Consider the following 26,318-nt stretch of genomic DNA (forward strand, 5'->3'; position numbering starts at 1 on the left):
CGGCAAAAATGGCACTGACATCTGGCGAGAGATGAAAGCGAATGCGAAAAGCAAATTACTCTGTGGACAATGTCTCGCCTATCATCTCTGAACTGGACTATGACTTGTCGGACTCAGATTTTGATACAAGTGATCAAAAACGAATGTGAGGATCCAGCTTCAGCTGATCGGTCCCCAGCTAGTCGTGGTACTGACAATGTTTGCCAGGGAGGACTGCCACTTAACAATGACAAGAGGTAGAATCCAGATTGTAATGCACTGCGACCATGACTGCCGCTACTGCTGTCCCAGCCACGTGAAGATAGCCTGGCAGCAAGCCTGCCATTCATTCTTGGAAACTGGCAACCACAGCATGCAGCAACAGATGTTTTATGTTGATTTCTGTTTGAAAGCATAATTTTTTGGAAAAAATATTCAGCCCTCAAAGAGTTAAGTGAATCTGGAGGATTCCACCAGATGTTGGAGCAAGAAATCATCACAGGGAGAAAACAACATCTGGTTTTGCTGTGTTGTGAGTTGAGGGAAGAAAGATGTTGAAAATAAAAACTGTGTATTCTGATGCTGTTTTGAAGGTCCTTCCTCGATCACGGGGGTTGCGTTCCAGACTATGATAGGTGAAAATCCGCGAAGTAGAAACCATATGTTTGTATGGTTATTTTTATATATTTTAAGCCCTTATAAACTCTCCCACACTGTTAACATTATTAGAGCCCTCTAGACATTAAATAACACCCTTTAGTCAAAAGTTTAAACTGTGCTCCATGACAAGACTGAGATGACAGTTCTTTCTCACAATTAAAAGAATACAAACATATCTTCTCTTCAAAGAAGCGCAGTCAGGAGCAGAGAATGTCAGAGAGAGCGCTCGCTAAGAAAAGCAAACAATCAAAAAATCAATACGTGCTTTTAAGTATGCAGAAGCACCGCGATAAAGCGGCATTTTGTAGAGGAGCATCCGTATCTTCTAGGCAAACACCCCCTCTGCTCACACCCCCTCCGTCAGGCAGAGAGAGTGAGAGAGACAGAAAAAAAGCAAACAATAGAGCACCGCGCGGGAAGCATATCGTATATCATTGAGTTTTAGTTACTATGTAATACATGCTCTGATTGGGTAGCTTCTAAGCCATCCGCCAATAGCATCCCTTGTATAAAATCAACTGGGCAAACAAACTGAGGAAGCATGTACCATAAATTAAAAGACCCATTGTCCACAGAAAGCCGCAAACCAGCGAAAAATCCGTGATATATATTTAGATGTGCTTACATTTAAAATCCGCGATAGAGTGAAGCCGCGAAAGTCGAAGCGCGATATAGTGAGGGATTACTGTACAAAAAAAAAAAAGATGGCAAAATCGACACGGAATGTCAAGATACCTTTAAATGTATTGTGTCATTATGAATATGTGACACTTGTATTGCCTATGCAAAAAATGGATGAAGAAAAGCACCATGAATGCTTTTGCATGCCAGCATTTAAGTTTGATGATTTGCATCACCGCATCAAACCATTCATCAAATATTGAAACACGTAGATTGATCCTGTTGGAGTGGCATTGGGGCTTGCCATCTTGTGTTGATAGTAAACAACAATGCTGACATCACGTGCCAAAACTTTCACATACATGCCATCCATATTTTTGCTGATACTGCAACTTGCACATGCGTCGTGTTACTTTCTGAGGATGCGCTCAGAGGACTTGTCAAAAGAACGCTGGGAACGCAGCCATGATGTGCACATGTGCATGTATGCGTTCTGAGCGTGAAGTATAAACCAGTCCTAAGGATATGAAAATGAAACTAATTTAGGCCTAAAAAAGCAAGGGAAGGCTATAAAAATAAAATTTGATTTGAAAAAGATATCAAAGGTCTTTCAGCTAGCAGTATTCACAGCACAAAATGTCATTAAAAAGTGGAGGTCAAGACAAGACCATTGTGGGAATGTTCTTGAACCCAATCAAACATATCTGGAGAGACCTCAAACTAACGATCCAAGGAAAGGGCTCCATCAAACCTGATGGAGTGTGGGAGGATTGGCAGAGAAGAATGGCCTGAAAATCCCCCAATCCAGGTGTGTATAGCTTGTCGTGTCATACCCAGAAAAACTCTACCCTGGAATCACTGCCAAAGGGGCTTTAACTAAGCTCTTAGTAAAGGGTCTGAATACTTGTGTCAGTGTGATATTTTACTATTTTTAATAAATTTGCACCAATGTCAAATATTCTGGTTTCGCTTTGTCATCTGGTGGTACTGAGTGTTGCCCAATGAGAGGATTGAATTGATGAAGGAAATAAATTTAAATGATTTCACAAAAAGGCTGCAAAATGTGTAAAAAGTGAAAGTGTCTGAATGCTTTCTGAAGGCACTGTATGTCCTGACCAGGTGCAGGTGCCGTGACCTAGTCGCGTTCCACTAAGCAGGGGCTCAGTGTGCTGTTATCTCTCAGCCCAGCCTCTTGCACATTAACACCGAGACGAGCATCTGCCCTTTCAAACGCTGCTTCACAGGTCAGTATGACACCAGAGTTGTTCCAACTAAAAAGGCAAACCATCAATCTAAAGGCAGCGCATCATAAACTTTATGTACTCAACAGATTTACAGCACTGGCTTCCTACCATGGTGTATAAAAAAATGTGGCCCTTTATCTGGTGTGACTGTTTGGATTAATTTTCTTCGCTGTATTTCATCAGCGGGAAAGCTGTTAAAACTCGGGCAAGGATGATTTTGTTTTTCGAATTTGAAGACAGAATGGCACGCCAGAAGCTCTTTTGTGCCCCCTAGAATAAAAATAAAAATACAGAAGTGTGGAAAGGGCTATTTGAAACCGCAATACTAAGCAGTGCACTGCACCATAAATGTAAACTAACATGAATATACAGTATTGTTCTATAGTGTTGTGTAAAAAAACCCTCTTCCCAATCACTGTAATACTATTGTACCTGTCGGACCAGGAGGTTTCATTTAAAAAGTTTTGTGAGAATTTGAGTGTAAAATTATGAATATATCAAAAAACAGGAAAATGTCAAAACTGATTTATAAAACCTGGCGTATGCAATTTGCCCTTTATAAATCACAGTCATCTTGTAAATGCGTGTACTTGAACACGTCTTGAACCCTACCTAGTTACCACCCTGAAACAATCTTCTATGGACCATGCAAATCAACCTCAAGCACAGTGTGGAAAATCAGCCCCCCGACACAGACAGGCACAATGACACAAATCCCAAAGCACATAGGACTTATTTTCTTCTTACCTTACATGACATAATACATAAATTACCTACAACAATGGCTCAGTCTCTGCTTATTTTCTTTCTCTCTCTCTCTCTCGTCTTCTGTTTCTCTTTTGCCACCTCCACTCTTCTCCCACAAGCTCTGTCCTCCACCTCCCTGAACGGAGTGAGGTGGCCTCTTTTATACCACACCTGGAAGTGCTCCAGGTGCTCCCTGATTATCTTTCAAGTATGGTGGAAGTGCTGCACAGGAACACAGATCCTCTTCTGGCAGTATTTCCGGGTGTGGCAGAAGTGCTGAAGTCCAAGCTCCCCCTTGTCCATGGGCCCCAGCAGGGTTGAGCTTCCAAGCTCTAAGCCTGTGGCCCCAATGCCATCCAGGGGGGCTGCCCTCTTGTGTTCCAGAGCAGGTACTGCTGTTGACATGTCTTCTCATCAAAAGGGCGTCCCAACTGGGCAAGTCCACCGTCCAGCTGCCCCAACATGCATTTATGATGGTGGTAGAGCAGTCTCCCACCTGAAACATCTAGATACCACCATCAGCATTTGAGGAGCCCAATGGTGCGCTATGCAACTGAGAGTGGTCATAGCATGTGAGGGGTCTCACCTTACTGCTCTGGGGGGGTCAGGGAGCCACTATCATCTAGCGCATGTAATGACTAGATTGCGGTTACAATGAGTATGACATATGAAAAACTGAAGGTTCTTCTAGGCACCTTACCAACAAACCACCCATCATGTACAGTGCCATCTGCAGGTCATTACTACACTAGTTTCCTTCAAAATACAGGAAACCATAGGCATGTGGAATAAGGTAACTAAGAAGTATGGTAAGCCTTCAAAACTCAATTTGATGTTCATTTTGGAAGAATCGAGTGAATAGGACTGGCAAACTTTTTTAGGCTGAATAGCCTGTTCTCATCTAAATCTTTCTAATGTTCCAATAAATGAATCGCACATTTATCAATCTCATCTTGGCATTACAGAGGACTCATGTTAGTGGAATCCAACTGCTTAATGTTAACAATAGCATTTCATTAGATGTTGTACTGATAAGAGTGCATTCATTTGCCCTGATTAAGTTAGGAAAACCAGGCTACTGCTGCTGGTTGTATTTTTCTGTTGCTCTGCCCACTCACCCTATACAGAAACTGAAAGTAGTGTTTCACCTGTCAGTTTATGGCTTCCAGCACAGCAGGCATGACGGTGTTAAAGCTTGGCCAAGATATTCCTGTCCTGTTGGCCAGTTTCCTCTAGAAGATGCTGTTGCCAAAAAGCCAACCATTGTTAAAACCTGTATTGGAACAGCTGTTGCAGGAGACCAGGCATTCTGTCTTTTTAATGTAGGGCTCAACTCCACACATAATTCTAACAGAATGGCTGTCAAGTGTAAATTGGCTCATAAGTCAGTGCCAAAAAAAAAATCCTGCCATCCCTAAAAGCTCGTTCCTTTCTTTTATGACCATTTGCATAAAACCAGCCATGTTGCATCAAGCCCTGAATAGGCTAAAGGGCATGAGATTTACAGCTTTAAGTGTGCAGAGAGCGAATCACATCTGTATTTTTACTGACTAAGTGACTGCCTTGGTCTCTAATCCTGAGCCATGACAATAGATAACCTACATAAACCAAAAGAAACCCAAGCAAGTTCTTCAGTGCAAATACAGAGCACTGGCCCGCTTACAAGGCAGCCAACAAAGTCTGTACATCATATTTACATTTTGAGGTTTAATATGCTTGTCACATCAAACACAATATAACCGATCAGCGATATGAATTTTTGCTTTCAGGGGTGACCATTTAGCTGTTTCGGCAGCAGTTTCTTATTTTATCAAGGGTGTCATTTGCCACTTTCTCCAAAATGTTTTGTACAGATGGGTTAAAGTTGTTGTAAATAAGATCTCCCGCCAAGTTTTTATAAATCCAGACATTTACATGGGATGTTTTATAAATCCGACCTTGGATCATTGAAATAAAGTGGATAGGAGCCTTATAATAGTGACTTTAAAAACTTCATAAATACCAAAGCCATAATATAAGACCCTTCCCAGCCCCCAAACGAATGTGCCACCACTCAGGTTTTTACATTCACAACAGACTTTATTGAAATACGGGCACTCACAACCCTCTCCAGCCTCAGATTTCCTAATTGAAAGCTGCCGCTGTAAGGCACTAGATCAACGCTCATGAGCTTCCCAATCCAAGAGCTAAGAAAGCAGTGAGGCACGCCAGGCTGATTAGAAGAGCAGTGAATACTAGAAGCAGGTATATTTGATTAATAACCCTATCAAGAGCGACAGAATACTGAAATGTTGTAAGTACAATACAAAAATCGATCTTTTTCACAAACTTGTGCCCTCATTGGGCTTGTTCAGGCTTTTCAGTGATTTGCGGTGCAAAGGGCCCTACCAGCCAGTTGAGAGGCGTGTTGTGTTTCAGGTATTCCACCACCCCATCCAAAGACTGACGCACATGTGCCAGCTGCTGCCTACTTTGGGCTAGGACTGGTGTTGACAGGTCACTGAAGGAGGTAGCTGAATTGAAGGCGCCATGTACTTGAGCAGCAGCCTGCCTCGCCTGGGCCAGCTGCTCCTGCACATGTTGTGGCAGGCCCTGTGCACTGGACACCACGCCAAGGCAAGCACTCTGGAGCTGCCCACTAAGTCCTCGGGCCATGGTCAGTATGCGTGACTCCAGGGGCTGTAAAGTGGAAAAGTACACCAGGTGAGAAGCTATAACACAACACAATGGTTTGGGGTGTTGACTAAATTCACTTATGGCACCTTACCTCATTTTTGGGAGCTCCATCCTCTGGTGGACTGGCTTGCCTGCCACTCCATGCCTGCCATTTCTGGTGCAAGTTCTCCTGTGTCTCACTCAGTTTTTGGCTAGCAGAGTCAACCCCCTTTTTGGTGAGCTCAATGAGGTCAATGGTACTATGCAGGTCGACTAGGGCTTGCTGCATGTTCTGCCGTGCCTGCCCAGCCTTGCCAAGAGAGTGCTGCAGTGCCCGTGTTTGAAGCTTCTTGGAAAGCACACCCAGACGCACATAGTAGCTTGGCTGACCAGCACCAGGTGCCACCTGAACCACTTCCGAGCCTTCTGCAGGGGTGGAGAGCTGGGCTGCCAGAAAGAACACTTGAAATGTAAGAAGCTTCCTAAAAAAAAAAAAACACTGAAGTATCAGACATTCAAAAAGGGAGGATGGCTCACCCAGTTCCTCTTCTGTCATGGGAAGGTAGTAGTCCACCCATTCTTCAGATTTACCAAGTGCCATATCGACTCCACTGACCACCAACTGGCCCATTCTTGTCCCCATGACAGTGTTAACCCCTCCGCCGACTGCAGACTTGGTCATCTCAACACCACCTTGAACCGCCCCCTTGGCCATGTCTACCACACCGGTCACAGTGCTGGTTACGGTATCCTTGGCTCCATAAACCGTCCGAGTGACAGAGTCTCGAGCCCCACTCACAAGCTGCTTGGTATCGGCAACAACCTACATGGGAGGCCAGAAGTAAAATTTAACAAAACTGTCTGCACTACATCACACTTCATAACAATGTGCCGTAGTGCTTCACATCCACCAAAAACAGTGGCTCACCTTCTCAGTTGGCTCCTTTAAGATGGGCAGCTTCTGCTCCAGGTGATCGAGACCCTTGCAAGCATAATCATTAGCGGTGGCAACTGCAATAAAATGAAAGATTGTTCTTTACCTTTCTTGCTGACCAACCAAATACTTATTTTTACAAAGCTACATTTTCTCATTCAGATTCATGTGGGCAGCAGCAGCCGGGAATTGACATTAGCCCCACAGCTGCTAGATGCACTGCCCGCCTCAGTTTGTCTTTCCACATCACCTGGGGCCTCATGTATAAACGGTGCGTACGCACAGAAATGTTGTGTAAGAACTTTTCCACGTTCAAATTGCGATGTATAAAACCTACACTTGGCGTAAAGCCACGCACTTTTCCACGGTACCTCATGCCTTGTCGTACGCAAGTTCTCCGCTCGGTTTTGCAAACTGGCGGCACCCAGCGTCAAAGCAATGGTACTGTTCTTGTGCGATTACTCCTTATTTTCATGACGCGGCTTTATAAATACACCGAAACTAACCGCATATTGTTTATTAGTGTAATGCATCTGATTGTAATTAACTCGTAACAATATAATGGTTCAGGGAACAGCCATAGTATTCCAAATACCATAACTGCTTTAGCGTTGTTACTCTCACTTCTTCTTTCAGCTCCTCCCGTTAGGAGTTGCCACAGCGGATCATCTTTTTCCATATTACTCACTGCACGACTCGGAGTATTTATATCACTGTATCTGAGTGTGAATCACAGCAGCAGCTGATCGGAAAGAGAATTATCGGGATACAGCTTTAAGGACACGCTGTCTCAGCCACAGCAAAACGTTTTAAAGCCTTTCCTGTACAGACCTCGCGGTTCAGAAACAGTTTAATCCCAAGAACTTTAAATGCACTCAATCAATTGCTCCTTGTAGAACTGTTTGTACTTATAAGTACAATCACCCCACTGTAAACTTGCACTACAGTTATAATATCTCACAACCTGAGCCACTTTATAAAGCGCTATTTACATATGATGACGAGATCATTTTTAAGGTGAAATGCAGCAAAATATGTTTGTTAAATTATACACATAAAACTTTAACTTCATTTAATCTATATTCTTCACTGGGAGTGTCGTGAAGGATAGAATAATTAAACATGTACTACGAAGATATTTCAATGTTCTTTAAACGTTTTGAAGTATCGGCGCTAAGCTTACAGATGGCTTAACTTCTATTACAGAGCTGATTGTGTGGCGATCGGTTACTTGGGGAAAGAAAAGCACTGACTGCAGTGACGGCTACGCCAATATATATTGAATATAAAACAGAAAGAGAAAATAACACAGCTAAAAACGCAGCGACAAATTTCGACAATAAATTATTTCATCGAAGTGAAACACATGTTTAATAACGTGCTTTAACTCCTATCATCATGAAAATGACATCACGTATACATCTCAGTATTTTAGTTATTCAGAAAGCTGTAATATCACAAATGTAATAGACTCTGTGTCCAGTTGGAAGAAGAGAGCCAGTTTAAGAAGCAAGTAGTGATTCACACACATAGAGCACATATGAGTAGAAGATCAAATACAAAACAAAGCATTTAACGTGCTACTTTAATTACGATGTGATTTGAGAAACTGGTTAAACGATTTTAAGATGAAGTTTATAATGTTCTACTAAATGACAAAATAAACTACGTGATTAAAGTGGAAATGTCGAGATTGAAGTTGACATTTCGTGCTTTTTCCCCACCGTGTGCCTTTTTTCTCTGTACCCTAATAAACTTTCATATGACACTCAGACAGTGGGCTTACAACTCTTCTTTTCACGACTTCTTTTTTTATTTCCGGCACTGTGCGATTTTGTGGATGTGAGCTTTCAAGTTTCTCCAACACGCTATGTCACTCGATCAACTTCATTTTGTTGATTATACCACAGTTTATTTGAACAAATAGTATGTTTTTCCTTTGCCTCCACTTGGTATTCGCTGAAATTCTTATATTTTTCCCATTGTCTTTTCACAGAAGGCTGCGCTTAAGGGCGATTTATATTGATTTGCATATTCAAAGAGGCGTAATTCTGGGAGGATTTGGGGCGTTACATAATGCGTGTGCACGAGCGTTAGTTTTCACGCTGATCGGGATTTATGTAGCGGAAGAACGTGGAAGTTGGAGTACGCACAGATTCCTGCATCTGGATTTTTCTGTGCGTAAGCACATTTCGGCTTTTGTGCTTACGCCATGTTATAGTGCGAGTTCTCCGCACGGCGTTATACATGAGGCCCCTGGACTATGGTAGGTTTCCTTTTAATGCAGGCAAGTTCAATGCAAATCAACCATTTCTCTTTCTAGAAAGATAAACAGCAAAGAGTTTAAAATCTGGTGATGAAAGCACTACATAAAGTTTTTTTACAGAGCTCATATTTTGAAAGATCTGATAAAAATAAAGGACCATGAGAAGTTCTACTCTGTCCTTTTAATGCGCTATATAAATAAAACGTATTATTACTATTACTGGTACTATATTGTACCTTTCAATATCACCATGTGCTCAGTTTTGCAAAGCTGCATATTTAAGCCTGGTTAATGGGTTGGAGCAACCTGCCGTCCATTTTAATTCACAGCTGTTGGATACACATTGCATTGCAGCCTGCTTTCATTCAAAAAGAGTGTGGGATTAAAAAAAAAAAAAAAAAGAGAACATGTATGGTATGAGCAGTTGCCATACTAAGGCTGGCACATCCCACCTAGCGGGCCGCACAGTCCATAGGAATTGACCAAACCCCGTTTTGGCCTCTCGCCAAGACTGAACCAGATTGATCAATATGCCCCCAACAAAGAAAGGTGCAGTTTTAAAATTGTCCAAAATGTTTCCAGTGCAAGATCCACCCTGCGAATGTTGCAATCAAGTTCTAGCTTCATTGGCCATGTTTTAGGTGTGTACCAAATCATCATCATCATGCTGGATCAAAATCTTTAAATGCCCCTCAGATAGCCTTGGCGTCACAATCTCTCCTAATCCATTAACAGTTGTGTTTGGTGGAGTTCCAGATGGGCTTAAGGTGGAAGAGGAGAAACAAACTGATCGCCTTTACTACATTAGCATGTCTACTTATCTTACTCAACTGGAAGAATTCTAACCCACCTCTTAAGTCAGTGGGTAACTGATGCTATATACTATTTGAATTTTGAAATACAATGGTACCTCGGTATACGTCCTTAATTCGTTCCAGATCCTTGGACTTACTGTATACCAAACTGGACATATACCAAACACATTTTTCCCCATAAGAAATAAAGGAAAAATAATTAATCAGTTCCCATGAAAAAAATTCTATTGTTATTGGCATATTATACATTGATGGGGTTGTATAAAATAATTTAAACACTGCTTAATACTAAAATACATAAATTCAAAAGCAATTAGATGAAATAAATGAAAATTTAAACTCGCTATACTTTTTAATAACGTCTTTGTTTTTCACAATCGTAGATACCGTCTTTCTCGGCATACGGTATGCAGCAGCCAAGTCCCGGATACGCATGCCACCTTCATACTTTTCAACAAGCAATTCAAATTTACGTGAAAAAACACAAAATCACATAAATTCACATAGAGTTATAGCGCGGGTTGTTCACTGAATGCTAGCAATTGGCATACTGATGCTCGTGGGCAATCGTGGCTTTGTCTCGAGAGAGACAAGGGTAGCGTGCAGTGTTCCAAACAAAAGGTCGTATACCAAGTGAAATTTTTCGTGTCCAAACAGGACGTATACCAAGTTGGACTTATTCCAAAGCAGACGTATACCGAGCTACCACTGTAATCAAATTCTTACTTAGAGGATCTCTACAAAAAGTTTTCAAAACCTGGCAGGATATAATCAACAGCATTTTAGAATAAAGCATTTAAATTGAGGAAGTGGATTCTCTGCAGTCTTTTTTTATTCTATTTATTTATTAAAATTTATCTGTTTACTTATTTTTACTAGTTTAAAGTTTTACTCTGCTGGCCTAGCCCTCTCTCATGGGTGGGGTTTGATTTGTTGCAAACTTAAGTTTTGTTAAACTTGACTTGCTTGTATGGAATGTTGCTTGATCTTAATAAAAATCAATAAAATGCTAAAGAAGAAAAGAAAAGAAAGGTGCAGGCTCCTCACCACCTCTCACAAATCAGTCCTATTTCATTGCCAACTAGAATGATTAGCACCTTTGGTTCAAGATGAGCAAAAAGGCTATGGGGTGGGGGGGTAGCTTGAGCATGCACTCAAATCAGAGACAAATCTAACCTCTCACTATGGTAGCTGTACAATAACCAAAAGATCAAAAACCAACCTCCAAAAACATACATGTAACAAGCGACACCTGTAGAAATGGTTATTAACAAAAATCTGACTAACATTTACTTTTATTTACACTCACCGGCCACTTTATTGGGTACACCTGTTCAACTGCTTGCTAACAATTATCTAATCAGCCAATCAGGTGGCGGCAGCTCAGTGCATTTCGGCCTGAAGACCTTGTCAAGTCGACTTGAAGTTCAAATCAAGAGTCAGAATGGCAAGGAAAGGTAATTGAAGCGACTTTGAACATGGCATGATTGTTAGAGGTGCACGGCCTGGTCTGAGTATTTCAGAAACTGCTGATCCACTGGGTTTTTCATGCACAACCATCTCTAGGGTTTACAGTGTGCATGGTCTGAAAAAGGGAAAACATCCAGTGAGCAGCAGTCCTCTGGGTGAAAATACCTTGTTAATGCCAGAGGAGAATGGACAGACTGGTTTGAACTTCTAGAAAGGCAACAGTAACTCAAATAAGCACTCATTACAACAATCTCTGAATGTACAACATGCCGAACCTTGACGCAGGTGGGCTACAACAGCAGGAGACCACACCGGGCGTCACTCCAGTCAGCTAAGAACAGGAAGCTGAGGCAGTTTGGGCTCACTAAAACTGGACAACAGAAGATTGGAAAAACATTGCCTGGTCTCATGGATCTCAATTTCTGCTGTATCATTCAGATGGAAGGGTCAGAATTTGGTGTTAACAACATGAAAGCAGGGATCCATCCTGCCTTGTGCCAACTGTTCAGGCTGCTGCTGGTGGTGGTGTAATGGTGTGGAGGATATTCTCTTGGGCCTCATAATACCAACTGAGCATTGTTTAAAATGCCACAGCCTACCCGAGTATTGTTGCGGACCATGTCCATCCCTTTATGACCTCTGTGTACTCATCTTCTGATGGCTGCAGCATAACACGCCATGTCACAAAGCTCAAATCATCTCAAAATGGTTTCTTGAACAAGAGATTGAGTTCACTGTACTCAAATAGCTTCCACAGTCCCCAAATCTCAATCCAGTAGAGCACCTTTGGAATGTGGTGGAAGGGGAGATTCACTTCATGGACGTGCAGCCGACAAATCTGCAGCAACTGTGTGATGTTATGTCAATATGGAGCAAAATCCCCAAAGAATTTTTCCAGTACCTTGTGGAATCTATGCTATGAAGAATTACGCTAGTTCTGAAAACAAAAGGTGGTCCAACCTGGTACTAGCAAGGTGTACCTAATAAAGTGACCGGTGAGTGTAAATTTTATCTTTTAAAGCAGGTGTCAAACTCGGATTTTGGGTGCTTGCAGCAGCTGTGGATTTTCATCCTAACAGCCTCCTTCATTATTGCTACTAATTAAATGGTATTAGTTTACCCTCATTTAATTGACTTGCTTCAAGACCCCTTAAGTTTCTCTTTTTTTTTCTAATTAGATAGAATGCCTAGAGGGGGCTGGGTGGTCTCATGGCCTGGAACCCCTGCAGATTTTATTTTTTCTCCAGCCATTTGGAGTTTTGTTTTTTCTGTCCTCCCTGGCCATCGGACCTTACTTTTATTCTATGTTAGTGTTCTCTTATTTTAATTCTTACTTTGTCTTTTTTTCCTCTTTCTTCATCATCATGTAAAGCACTTTGAGCCACATTATTTCTAAGAAAATGTGCTATATAAATAAATGTTGTTGTAATTAGCAATAAAATAAGAGGCAAAGCAAATCAACATATGACAAGTTAATCTTCTCATTTGTACCTGTGTGTCCATCATACAGCATCTATTCCATAACATACAGCTGGTACAGTACAGCAGTACAGTTTGCTTCCATTCAAGCACATTTCTGACATAAATATTACTTAAAGTGTAGAGCAAACATGTTGAAGTGATTTCAGAGGTTGTCCACTAGCAGTGTAAAATTTCAGTGTTGTGCATGAACTAGTTCAAGAGAGTGCATTCATTGAACAAGCTAATTTTTCTAAGAATGGTAACCTTAACATAACGTCTTTGCAAGTGAAGAAGTTGAACGTGAGCGAGTTCAGTTTTATGTGACATTCTGCATCTGGTTTAGGTCCAGATTAAAGGTTTTGCCTTAACCCTGTAATGCAGGGGTGGAGCCAAATTGGAATACGGTATTCGGATAAGAACAAATAGTGGATTTTTACGAATATTTATTTTGTTCAAATTTTTTGCCATTTATTTGTATTCGGAAAAAAATAACATAAAATAGGCACTGTCTGTGTCTGCCTGCTTATGCTTAAGCTGCATCCCCGCTGACACAAGCACACAGTGAAACTCTGCTTTCGCTTTTAGGAAACCGTTGGACTTTGCGAGGCCACTATTTTTTTTCCCCACCTGTTGGACATGCAATATGTGACGCGAATTTTGACCGACAGTACAATCGGTTATTTCACCTAAACGCTGGTTCCACAGTCACCATTTGTGTCACAGGGTTGGAAATAGAGCGGTAATTTATATGTACACTTGCATCTGTTTAATTTATTTTTTGAAATAGATATAGGATATTAGCATAGATGGTTATACGTGTTTGTTGCTGGGTATAACTCAATAAAGTGTATTTAAATAAAGTCTTCATAATTATTGCATTTTATTCAAGAACACCAATAGCCTAATAAGGCATGCAAAACTGAAAAAAGTTAACTCGTTTATTCTCCCTCCTCAAAAAGTACAAAATGCACTGAACATGAACTAGTTCAAAATTTAAATGGTGAATTATGAACGTGAATTTATTCATTTTAATCTGTGTGAACTAAACTTTGAGCGAGTTCTTGTGAAGTGTGAGCTTGCACAACGCTAATAAATTTACTGTACGTAAGGTTTAGTTAAAGAGAGAAATAAGTAGTTTGTAAGGAGTGAAGTGTAAGGAAATGAAGATATTTATTTTTTAAAAAGAATGGTATTAGTGGACACCTATTGGCACCAAATAAGGAGTGAAGTAGTCAAAACAGAAGCCTGCAGAGATTCACTTACAAACACATTTCTCGTTTCAGGCACTGAATGTAACCACAAATATCTGTAAGAAAATCGTCACAAGTATAAGGAGTGTTTCTATTTTACTGGCTTGTCCTCAATTAGAAAACATTTTGTATTTAAAAATTTATTACTATGGTGGGGGGGTTTTGCGAACAAAAAAAAAAAAAAAAAGCACCGTAAGTGTTCTTATAAAATAGAAGTCAGTCCATTTAATTGAGGTGAGCATTGTAATTGGGGGAGAAAGGGGGTGCCAACGGTTGTGATGTGCGTTTGGAGAATTTTTTTGCCTTCAAAGATTTTTACCTCTGTGAATAGTTACAATATTCCCATAATTTGAATCTAAAAATCAGACTAAAGGCTTTATTCTTCTGTACCTAGGGTGTCCATTGGATGGCACTGACCGATGACCCAGTGCTCTTGCTAGATCTTATGTCAATGCAGCCCTCACTCAATGCAAGGAGCACACCTTTTGATGAACTTCAAAGTCAAAGCACAAAGAGAAACACTCACTCTGGGGTTCAAACTTGTCAAGGAGTGGCTTAGAGCCACTGGCTGCAGCAGCGCTCAAGGTTTTCACGCCCATCTCCGCCACGTCACACACAGACTTGATGTAGGGGTGATTCTCCTTGGTGCTGGAGTAGGTGCTGGCCACCATGTCATAAGCGGAGCTAATCAGTGGCAGGTTGGTCACTCGGCTGACCAAACTCTGTAAGATACAAGAACACAGATGGGGTGAAGCCAAAAGTGAAAGATGTTGAATGGATGGTGGCATGCGAGGTGGAGGTTTACCTGGCGTTCCCCTGAGGAGTCGGTGCTTAGAGTCTCTTCAGCTTGTAGGTCTCTCTCATTCTGCCCATTCGTGGGCTCAACCTGCTTATCTGCCATTCTTACAGTGCTGAAGAGGATTTCTTATGTGTCTTTAGAAAGAAAACCTAGGAAAAAAGGACTTTAATGAGAGGATTTCCAAAGCTTCCAATTTCCAGATACAATTCAGTAGGCTGCTGCTTCTTGCCAAGGCATCATCATACGAGAATCATGGTAAATCTGTCAGGATGTGACTCATGGTCACCAATTTAAAAGTTTCAACTTTGTCTAGTTAAGATTTGAAACAAGAGGACTTTAGGAAGGATCCGGTTAGGGACAATATTTACATTACACGTCAACATGAAGGCCAAGAGACAAAAACTAAATATGGGCCACACAGAGGGATTTGTGTCATTCATATACAGTATATAGTATTCAATACTCCACAAGATGAGCAGCTAAACTGGGATTTCAAAATCCAAGCAGTCTCTTAATGAGACGCCGATTCTTGCTGTTAATTAAACCTGTTATTTAAATTCCACGGCTTGTTGCTGCTCTCATTCTGCCACAGCACATATTTCGAAAACTGATTTTTCTGTTTTTCTAAGAACACCGTCAAAATGCTTTGGTGACCTGAGAGATCAGCCTTACTGAGACTTTCACCTTTCTTTATTTTCAGGTATTTTGTGATGGGCACAGGGGAGCTGGTCACGTAGTGGCTAGTTTTGTGTCTCATTATTGTTTGGCTGCTAATTAAAGAAAAAGAGACGACTAAGGGGCCCCTGAGTTAAGTTAATTCAAACTTTGGCAAATGAAGTTAAACAGCAAAAACTGGTCATTATTATTAAAGGTTAAAATGAAAACCTACAGTCACTGCGTCCCACCAGTACCGGAGTTTGACACCCGTGTTCTAGGGAGCCCCAGCATGTCCCAACACCACTAAGCTCAGAACAGGATGCAACACTAGCTGGAGGTGTTAGCCTATCACAAGACACACTTGCAAATATCCGATCTGCTGAGCATCACCTTTAACATTTACCTCTTTGGGATTTGGGTGGATAAGGAGTACGGGGAGAAAAACCCCACCCATTCACCAAGCTGGAATGCTTGACATATTTATCCTAACCTGTGAAATAGCAGTGCTGACCACCACTCCAACCACCACACTAAAAAGGTTTACATTTTCTCATGCTTTTCATACGCATTGCTAATAACCAAGGTGCAGTACACTGGTGCACCAGTAGATGGTGCGGTGCATACCTCTACAATGCTGTAAATGTACATTAGGCTACATTTTATATTTTCAGGTCTTCATGCCAGGATCGGAATTGAACAAACTGGATTGATGTTTGTGGTGAATAAGATTAAAGCGTTGTGTATTGTAGATTGCCCAGGGTGCCGGGCTATGGAAGAATCTCTCTCTATCATATCTTTATAAAAAATAAAAAAAAAAAATACATAAAAACGTCTGTCTGGCTGTATGTTTGTCCAGTTTTCACGAGAGAATTTTCTAACAGAATTAGATTGGGTTTTTTTTCTATAAATTTGCTTGAACATTCCGGTTGATTTTGCGACTTCTCCCAATTTAATTTGTGCAAATCCGAGAGACGCAGCGAGGCGAGGGGCAGGGTCCTCCTCACTCACGTGCCAAACACAGGGCGTATCTTACATTCGCTTAGCTAGTGAACGAGAGACCTACTTCATGGATTTAGATCAGGCTTTTTTCTAGAATTTGCTTGAACATTCCAGTTGATTTTGAGAATCATAGTTCGCTTGCTGGGGTGACTTATTTGTGCTAATCCAAGACAGAGACTGCGGGCCAAGGGGAGCGGGAAGGGTGACGTCAGGATTAGGGAGCTGGGCAGGGCCCTCCTTGGCGTCCTGTTTCACTTCCACATGGACGAAGCCACGGGGGATGGCTAGTTTAAGATCAAATTAAATGCACGCAAAATGTACTACGAAATCTGACAAACAATGCAAGCTTACATAAGTTTGATAAATATTTATTTCTTTGTGCATTTATTACAGCGACAACACACACATGAAATACACAATGAAAAGAAAAATACCATTTTCAACAGTCAAAAGTTGAGGATGGGCTCTAGCACGCTCGGCCTTTTGATTGGCGAATTGCGAGTACAGAGGCCAAATCTGCAGCCATCAAGTGCCACATTCACAGCAGACACTTCACGTACAGAATCTGGAGGACTGCAGAACTTTTTAAAGTAGCCACTCTTCACAATAATTCTGTGCATGTGTTTCTTGCACTCAACCATCACAGACATGCAGTCACATCTTTGAGCATGAGCGTCACTTACAATTCACCAGTCGAGACAGAATTTGCTGGGTGAAGAATAACATTTTTCATTTCATGGTGTGTTTCATGTTGTATGAAAGTTCCAAACCGCAAAGTGGGAGGGTAGAAAAAAAAAAAATTACAGGATAGCTGTTATCTCATGCATACATGAAAGCATCCCATATGCAAGTGAAAACATCTTGTATGTTTTTTTTTTAGTACTTTTATGGTCACCAAGCTATATGTATACAGAATTTAAACTTTGTTATTAAAAATGAACACCTGTGGTCTACAGTTTAATTCTAAAAAAGTAGTGGCTCTAAGGTTAGGGATCTGCACTGGCAATCTGAATGCTGCCGGTTTGAATCCTGTGAACGGCAGATGCGACTCTGCTGCATTGGGCCCTTGAGCAAGTCTCTTAACCTGCAATTGCTTCGTCCTGGGTATGACGTCAACCTGCATCCAGCCCTGCATGTAGGCCCTCCAACTTACAGGGAAAAAAAATTAGAGTTGGTGACAGGATTGGCACTCCAGCCACTGTAAATAACATCACACTGTTCCAGTGTGGTACTGAGGGGTCACCCGCTGTACTTGGGTCCCAATCCAGGTGGCTTGTTGTGTGGTGGGTATGGCACATGCTCCCGACCTTCTCCTCCTCCTCAAGGGTAACACTTCAATATAGAACATATGGCTTCTACACCTCTGGTTATGCAGGAGTGAAGTGTAATTTTTTAAATTTTTTTTAAACGGATTAAAGAGAAAAAAAAAAAGCCTCCAATTCTAATAACATGAAATCTAACAGTATTGGTCCTAAAACACCTCACACACACGCCACTTTAAACTGAAGTGAACTCTCTTTGCTAATTAAGGTGAAGTTTAGGAAGTTCAGCACAGATGTTTTAACACTGGCAGAGTGGTGGTGCAGAGCTGTCATTTGTGCCCCACAGTGTTGGAGTCTATATGGCATTTGCATGCTCTCCTCTTATAAAATTATGGATTACCTGGTCTCAGGGAAATGTCTGAGAAGCGGTCTCCTCATCAACAAGATTGACTCCTCATGCATTTAAAAAGCTGATAATTGGTTTGTGGGGAATTCAGTTTGCCCCATCGCATGTGTTTTACCATTTCCATTTAATTAGGGTTTTTTTTTTTAAATCAAGCGGGCACAAGACATGCCATGGCCATATGCATCCTGCAAGTGGCTTCACTCTTTCAATAAATCGAAGGCCTTTCTTTAAAATATAATGCAATATTGTAGGCACTTTAGATTTATTGTGACGGATACAGAAGTACAATGAAACTCCAATGTGGGGTTTTCCATAATTCCGTGCACGACGGCTGCAAACAAGAAACCGATCCTTGTGTTGAGAAAATGGTACCAAGAATCTGTGCTAAAATGTATATTTTTTCCAGTTTACATTTGTTGTCACAATCATACCTCAGAAACATAGAAGACATGTTTTCTGAAATGAAAACCTTTGCTACTCAAGTTTTAAGGTTTTCATTTATAATTGGAGTACGGTACCCATAAACTCCATTATAAAAGGCAAGAGTGGGCTCTTTTTTTATTATTTAGAAATTACTTGCTTGATAACACTTTCATGAGGCAAACAACATACCATAAGTGTGAAGAAATAACTGCCTTTAAAAAGTACCAAATGTATCCTTTCTAGTAGTTGCTTCACACATTAATTCTGGCCAACTATTTCATGCACTCGTGTCTGCTATGGACGCACTCCATCACAACTTGGAGCCTGGAATTCTGTGGCTCAGACATGGGAAGTAACTGTGGGCACCCCCCCATTGATTTACCAATTGAAAAACAGTACTCTATAGAGCCCACCCTTTCAACTTTGACAGATGAAAATGACCGTTTTAATTTCCTATGCTCTGCAATAAAGTCTATATTCTTTTGCCTTTCGGAATTCTCTGCTCATTTTTTTCTGAATTATTTCTCCACAATATTTCAAGATGCATTTCATCTTGTGTGAGGTGAAATGGAAATAAATTAATAAACACATAAGAAATAAGCAGTTAAACATTTCATGTAACACATATTACTTGTAAGGGATGGCCAGGTTACTCATGAGAATGAAGGACCAGGGAAGAGAGCATGAACAGCAGCGCTAGATGGCAGCCCCCACCCTGGATTGCAGCTGTGCCTCAGGTTCCCACAGTGCAGTATGGGACATCGAGTTCTTAGACTCAGCACTGTTGGAAACCCCATGAAATGTGGCACCCACAGAACCCATCTCACCCAGAAGTGCTTTTGGACCACATTTATGGAAGACCAGAAGTACTCCCATATGGGAGATAAAGGGAGCTGCCTGCCTCAGAGGGACAAGTCAGAGTCAGGTGGAAGGTGGATGAAGCTTGCAAGGAGGCGGCAGTAGAAGTGTCACTTAGAGAGTTAGAGAGAGTGAGAAAGGAGGACAGAGTTGCTTCATTGTGCTTATTGCATATACTTCTTGCTGTGGTGGTGGGAAATGCTTTCTGAGAAGAGTTTACCCACAACAAGACACTTTGTGCTTTTAACTTGTGTCCGGGCCCATTTGTCTTGGGCGTTTGGGAAAGCCGGCCCACCCCCTGGTGTCCACAGATATATTCATGCCCGATGCCCCACCTTTTCATACTGTTTTCACTATCTGATTACATTCTGTTTTGGCAAGATTAATGTATGGTATTGAACTGAAATACAATACGCTAGGAGCACCATGTGCATATTCATTGAAATGTACTTAAGTTGGATTGAACTTTGGTGCCCCAAAAAAAAAACACTTAAATTCTAAAATTACAAGATGGCAGATTCATCACTCACTCAAAAAATGAACTAACAGGGTAGTTTATGCATAGAATTTACATTGATTTAACTTAAAATCGTCATGTTTGCTGGTATTACACAGCTTTTTCTAGTTACGCTGACAATTTTCTTAGATATTACATTAACACCATTAATTGAAACCATTACATTTGCTTTTTAACAGAGGTATAATGCATGTCGCCCACTGTTGTCATTACTCACGAATTTCATGTTAATCTTACTCAGAATGAACACTTTTGTAATACTCATAGCAGTCTCATTTTCACTGTGTTCAGTTAAAGTTGTTTTAAATTGGGGAAAAAAAAAAAAAACAAAAAAAAAAAACACAGGCGTTATGTAAGCAACTTTGCATAAAGAACCACTTGTTTCATCACCGGATCCCAAAGCTCAGTAAAAGTTGGAGAAAAAGTTAAGATTTTTTTTTTTGTAGTAAATTGATTATTTTACAAATGCTGCAAGTTGTGTGTCTGTGGAAGCCAATTCAAGATTTTTTTATAATTACACTGGCAAACTGGCTTCCCACCCTACATCAGAAAATCATCCTTTCCTTTGCTTCTGATACGTTTACTCATTTGGCGGACACCTTTATCCACGATGACTTATATTTAAGAGATACAACTGGTTCCTTTTGCTTTTCTAGTTAGACCACAGACTGGTGAAGTGACTTGCTCATGGCCACTCAGTGTCCATAGCGGGATTTGAACACACTACCCTCTGGAAGTCCTAATCCTTAACCACTATGCCATGCTTATTTATCCTTGCCTTATACACTGTATGTAAACTACTTCCAAGATTACAAAACAAGCGCAGTCAACCAAAATAAATGTCTTGTATTCTTTACTCTTTGCATTGATCGAGTACAAATGGCAATTTAAATATTAATTACACCCAATGTACCTGGCTAGTCTTATATATAAAACGTCTGTGTGGAAGTGTGTGCGTCTGTCTGTCCGGCCCGGAAGTGCAAGGCTACAGCATGAAGCTCAAAGAGCTGACAAGGTGACCCCAAGTTAACGAGTCGGAAGAAGTAGTAAACATAAGGTTTTAAATTAGGATTTAATTGATTTTTTTTTTTTCCAGAAAAAAAAACTTGACATAAAAATTAATTCAAAGATGTTAAGTTCCCTTTTGACATTGGAAGTACGGATTCAAAGGGAATCAATCCATCGTAGCAAATTCCATCTGTCTTGGCTCTATGCAACAGACTAAATTCTCAACATTTGGAGGATCGCCCTTTAGTTCTGTGTCAGATTTTCAATTTCTACACTCTCTAGTTGATGTCAGGTTTACAAGTGTAGTGGAAGGGTACATGCAAGAACTCTAATATTAATTTACAACTTCAAAGTTGACCTTCACCCTACTACTTAGTGGAGAGCTGCAATGGAAAGGTGCAAGTGCAGGGTGTTAGACTGGAGATGGTGCCAACATTCAGGAAGGGGAACACAATTAGAGTTAAAAATGTCTTAATGTTAGCAAGTGTAGAGAAGGATAAAAGGAACCAGTATGTGGCACGACATTGCCTTTGGACCCACAAGCTGCACACGTCGGCCATTTTAAAGGCAGATTTACAATGTTCGTATATCAATCATAAATTTTTTTTTTTTTTTTAAGGTATGTTGCCTATAGTTAGCCAACTTAAGTTGCCTTTACTGAAAATGGATAAGTTGTAAATTTTAACATATCCATTTTTGCTACAAATGACTTCTATATCTTTGGGCTCACATTACAAAGTATAATTGGCTTAGAGGGGGCAGCACGGTGGCACAGTGTGGAGGGCACATTCTCTCTGTGTCTGTGTGGATTTCTTCACACCATCCGAAAACATGCATGGGAGGTGAATTGGCAATTCTAAATTGGCCCGAGTGTGTGTGTTCACCCTGTGATGGACTGGCACGCTGTTGAGGGTTTGTTCCTGCCTTGTGCCCTATGCTATTGGGATAGGCTCAAGCCACTCAAGATCATAGTCTGGTTTAAGCAGGTTAGGAAGTGACAGGATATTTACTTAGAAACAACATGAATGGACTAATGTTTTAATGGACAGCAGTGCCACTAACAGCGGTTCTCAACCTTTCTAGTGCCGCGACCCTTTAATACAATTTCTCATACTGTGGCGACCCCAAACGTAAAATTATTTTCATTGCTTCTTCATTACTGTTATGAATCGTAATGTAAATACCTGATATGCAGGATGTATTTTCATTGTTACAAATTGAACATAATTAAAGCGTAGTGATTAATAAAAAAAAAAAAAAAATTATATATTGTGAAATGTATTTCTAATTGCAAAGAAATGAAATTTTGTCTTTATAACTTATGTTTGTTTTTCTTCATTGTGTATTGAAATGTATTCACCGTATTCATGTTGTATACTTATGTGAAAATGTGAAAAGCATGGCGTAGCATGGGTAACAGTCTTAATATACTGTTACAACAGTAAACTACATTGCTACAAAAAATTGTTGCAACAGTACGCGTAAAAAGCCAATGTCAGTGCGAAGGTTGAGGCTGCTTCTTTCTCACCAGATCAGAAATTCTCGGGGCTGTCTTTGCATGAGCACAACGAAAATCATCTTCTGTATTTAGTCTTCATAACCAACAAACTGGAAAACCCTGGCCTGTTTGGCAAAGCTATGTTGATGTAAAAGGAAGAAGTGCGTGCGTACATACCCACAACGGCGTGACGTTACGATGTGCAGTGATGTAAACAGTTAAAAATAAAGTTACGACAATTAAAACATTTGAAATTATTCCGATTCAATTGTCTGCAACATCTATCCTCGAATGACAATTATAGTAAACTAGTAACTGCCAATGGAAAAAATTTGTACAACAACAAGTTTTTACATATTAGAATTGACAAAACCCATATTTCCGATGGTCCTAAGCGACCCCCGACGGGGTCGCGACCCACAGGTTGAGAACCGCTGCACTAACAGAAATCATTTCCAAAGTATGTTGTTATTACCCAATTACCTTAGGTTGACTTTACTCAACATCAATATGTTTTTAAACATTAAAAAGGGCATTTTAGGAAATGAGTCACTTGACAAGAGTTTTAAGTTGATTCAACTGAAAGTGTGCATTTGTTGGTTTTATGCATTTGACTCTGTATCAATTTCTGGTACAACTGACTTCTATATCTCGGGGCTCACATTACAAAGTATAATTTGCTTAGAACGGGTGGCACGGTTATTTTAAGCTGAAAGTTTGCATTTGTATTTTTTTTTTATGAATTTCTTTCAACATAATTTGCTTGGTTGTTATAACTCTGCTAATTTAGGGTTATAAAAACCAAATGAATTACATTGCCAAGGGAACACCAGTTATGTTAGGATGCCACACAAAGTTGTCAAAGCTGGAGATCTTGTTACATTTTCCAGTGGGGGGGAAAAAAAGGGGATTTCACATTGAGCTACTCCGGTCCTAATCTAGGTGGTTCATTGTGTGGTGGGTGCAGCAATGTGCTAGCTGCGCATACTCCCAACCAACCTATTTCTTGGACTTTTTTGGTGGCTCTATTAGCATATGTTTAGTCAATTTGCTTTAAAGGGCCACCATTTTTGTAAAGATATTTTATAATTTCAGGAGCCCATTCATGGGTTGTCCGAGAAAGATGATGGGTCAATTATAATAGAACTATGTACGTTTATGACGGTGGCTTTGGATGCGTTTGTCTTTGATAAGCTCACTGCCCTCCCTGTACCACATGAGCAGGCTTTTCTTCTTGTGCCAGCAGCTGGCAATGGAATATTGTAATTAGCTACTTAGTAATAGCATTTAACAATGACATGTTTGTGATAGGGGGAATGCCAGTTTAGTTAAAATGGCAAAATAAAATTTCTAGAAATATGGTTCTAATTTTTTTTTTTATTGATAGGAAATTATCAGGCAATGCTTGCAATCAACAGATTTTCATTCTGTGAACATTCAGTAATTTGGTTTAAGAAAACACAAGTTCACAGTTGTCAGTTAAATAAGTAAATCAAATATGCTGCGTTCCCACCGTGCTTGAAGTAACTCATCTGAGCGGGGTTTGAACTGCTTGTTGCATTTACGTGGATGTTTTACATTCAATCGACACAAGTGTATTTGAGTGTACTGTAAACACACAGCATTTAATCACAGCCCAACACTAAAACTTATCACAATTTAAATCCAGCCAGCAACCTCACCCTTCACCGTAGGTGCGTCCTTCTGTAGAGCCCTGGTTCCCAAACTCAGTCCTGGGGCTGCAGGTTTTTGTTCAAACCAACTTCTGTTTTTAATTGGACTCCCAGCCTAATTAAATGAGTTGTGATTTCTCAGTTTGTGTTTTGGGGTCAATGAAGAAATTACAAAAGTGAAAAGTCTTGATACATTTTAATTAAAATTAAGCAGTTGTGGATTTTGTTTTTCACTTTTATTTTTAATTTATTCTGATTGCCATTATTGACTAATTAGTGGGTCTGGCACTGAAGCAGTTGTAGCCTTTCATCAAATACTGTTCGCCCAGGTGTCTGCTTCTTGCATTTAATTGTCACTATTAAGCAGCCTACACAGAATAAAGGAAACATAGCATTTAAAGCTGTAGCAAAAAAAAAAAAAAAAATATATATATATATATATATATATATATATATATATATATATATATATATATATATATATATATATATATATATATATATATATATATAATAAATAATATATCGTATGATTTAAAAAACATACTGCTATGCTTTTCTGAATGCAGAATAGGAGGGGAAAAAATGAAAAGCTGATAGGAGATCAGTTATCACTTACTGTGAATCTGGTTGGAGCAATAAACCTGCAGCCACAGGGGGTCCCCAGGACCTTGTTTGAGGACGCTGCTGTGGAATACATGTCGCCCCACTATCTAAAAAACAGCCATCCATGGCCGATCCCGGCAGCAATGGGTTCGAGGCAGGAACGACGCCCTAACTCAAAACTGAGCTCGCTTATGAAAGTGCGAATCGTGACTCGCCAATTGACCTTAACGAATATCGTATCACACCCGTCCATAGTGCTCCATGACATCACTCTAATCCCTGGGTGAGCAAACCATAACAAACTAAGTGTCAATGCCGGACAATTAATGGATATGATGAGTGGAGTTGTGGGCGACCTTAAAACTGACAGCCATACACCATTCCACATATCCATTTGTATCCCTGTACATCTTCGATTTACTTTGCGTTCAATCAAAATGACACTTGCACCGCTCCACTTTTAAGACAGAGCGCGCAAACTTGTAGCAGAGCTGGAGGTCAACCTGCACAAGTTAATAATTATTATTATTATATATTTAAGAAACTCTGCCGTAAGGCCTACATATAATCATGAAGCCCCCCAAAGTTTAGGGCTATCCCAAACACTGGCACACTCTCAAAATCACGTACGGGATCAGTCGCCGTATCCTTGCCAGAGAATGCCAAAGCAAATCCTCTCCGCTCCTGCAGCTTTAGGGGCTTTTCGAAAGGACAAACTCTAAAGGAGATCGGTGACCGGTCGACCCGCCACGCAGATGAGAAGGCGCGGCTGTTCAAAGTCGGGTCCAAAAGTGGAGCAGATAAGACGAAATGGGTTGTTGGCGAGACGCGTCGCCCGCCGCACCTTACGGCTGAACCGCTGCGTACGGTAGAGGCAATGACTCAACTGACACGATGTGCCCCATCTCGTGACAGGGTTTGGGTGCTACGTCGTTCGTGGCACACTGGGACGAATTACGTTTAAGTGCATGGGAACCGCTAACCTTACCCAAACCGTGAAACTATTGATCGACTGTCGGGTGAGGAAATAATACTTTTACCAATCGGGTAGCGCAAAGTAGATGAATAAGTCAAAACAAAAGCATAACAGAAGCACATGAGTGTGTGCTAATACTCCTAAAATCTAACCAGGGTGCTACAAAATGAGAATATGAAAATAAAAGAAAACTCACGTCTGTTGTGGAGCTGCTCGTGGGGTGTTGACCTCTTCTACCACGCAATCAGTTCCTTGAACGGCCGAGTACAAAACTTCTTCCCGAAGAACTTTTGAGAGCGGCTGGGGTTGTGACGTCATTCCAGATGTCCAATGGCAGGAGGGGGTGTGTTTTCGCTGGGTTTCCTTTCACTCTCATTTTCACGCCCGCCTACAAAGACAAGGCCGCTGTGAAATCTTCTCAGGACAATGACCTTTCACATAGCATGTGATAAAAGCCGATTAAACGCACTCTTGCTGAAGTCCGTGACCGCAGAGATGGTGTGACCGGATCGGACGAGGAGAGCCCACTTTGGA

General features: G+C 40.7%; 1 protein-coding gene across 1 annotated transcript; it reads right to left on the reverse strand.

The window, feature by feature from the left end:
* Positions 1–5,309: 5,309 nt before the first annotated feature.
* plin3 (perilipin 3) lies at positions 5,310–26,098 on the reverse strand. Its single transcript, XM_039766982.1, has 7 exons — positions 25,981–26,098; positions 14,908–15,050; positions 14,629–14,824; positions 6,835–6,917; positions 6,444–6,729; positions 6,019–6,353; positions 5,310–5,930 (listed from the first exon to the last, which is right to left on the reverse strand). The coding sequence occupies exons 2-7, from the start codon at positions 15,001–15,003 to the stop codon at positions 5,589–5,591; spliced, it is 1,338 nt and encodes a 445-aa protein (XP_039622916.1). The 5' UTR covers positions 15,004–15,050; positions 25,981–26,098; the 3' UTR covers positions 5,310–5,588.
* Between the last annotated feature and the right edge of the window lie 220 nt (positions 26,099–26,318).

This window comes from Polypterus senegalus, chromosome 10 (assembly GCF_016835505.1).
Source record: "Polypterus senegalus isolate Bchr_013 chromosome 10, ASM1683550v1, whole genome shotgun sequence".
Lineage (NCBI taxonomy): Eukaryota > Metazoa > Chordata > Cladistia > Polypteriformes > Polypteridae > Polypterus > Polypterus senegalus.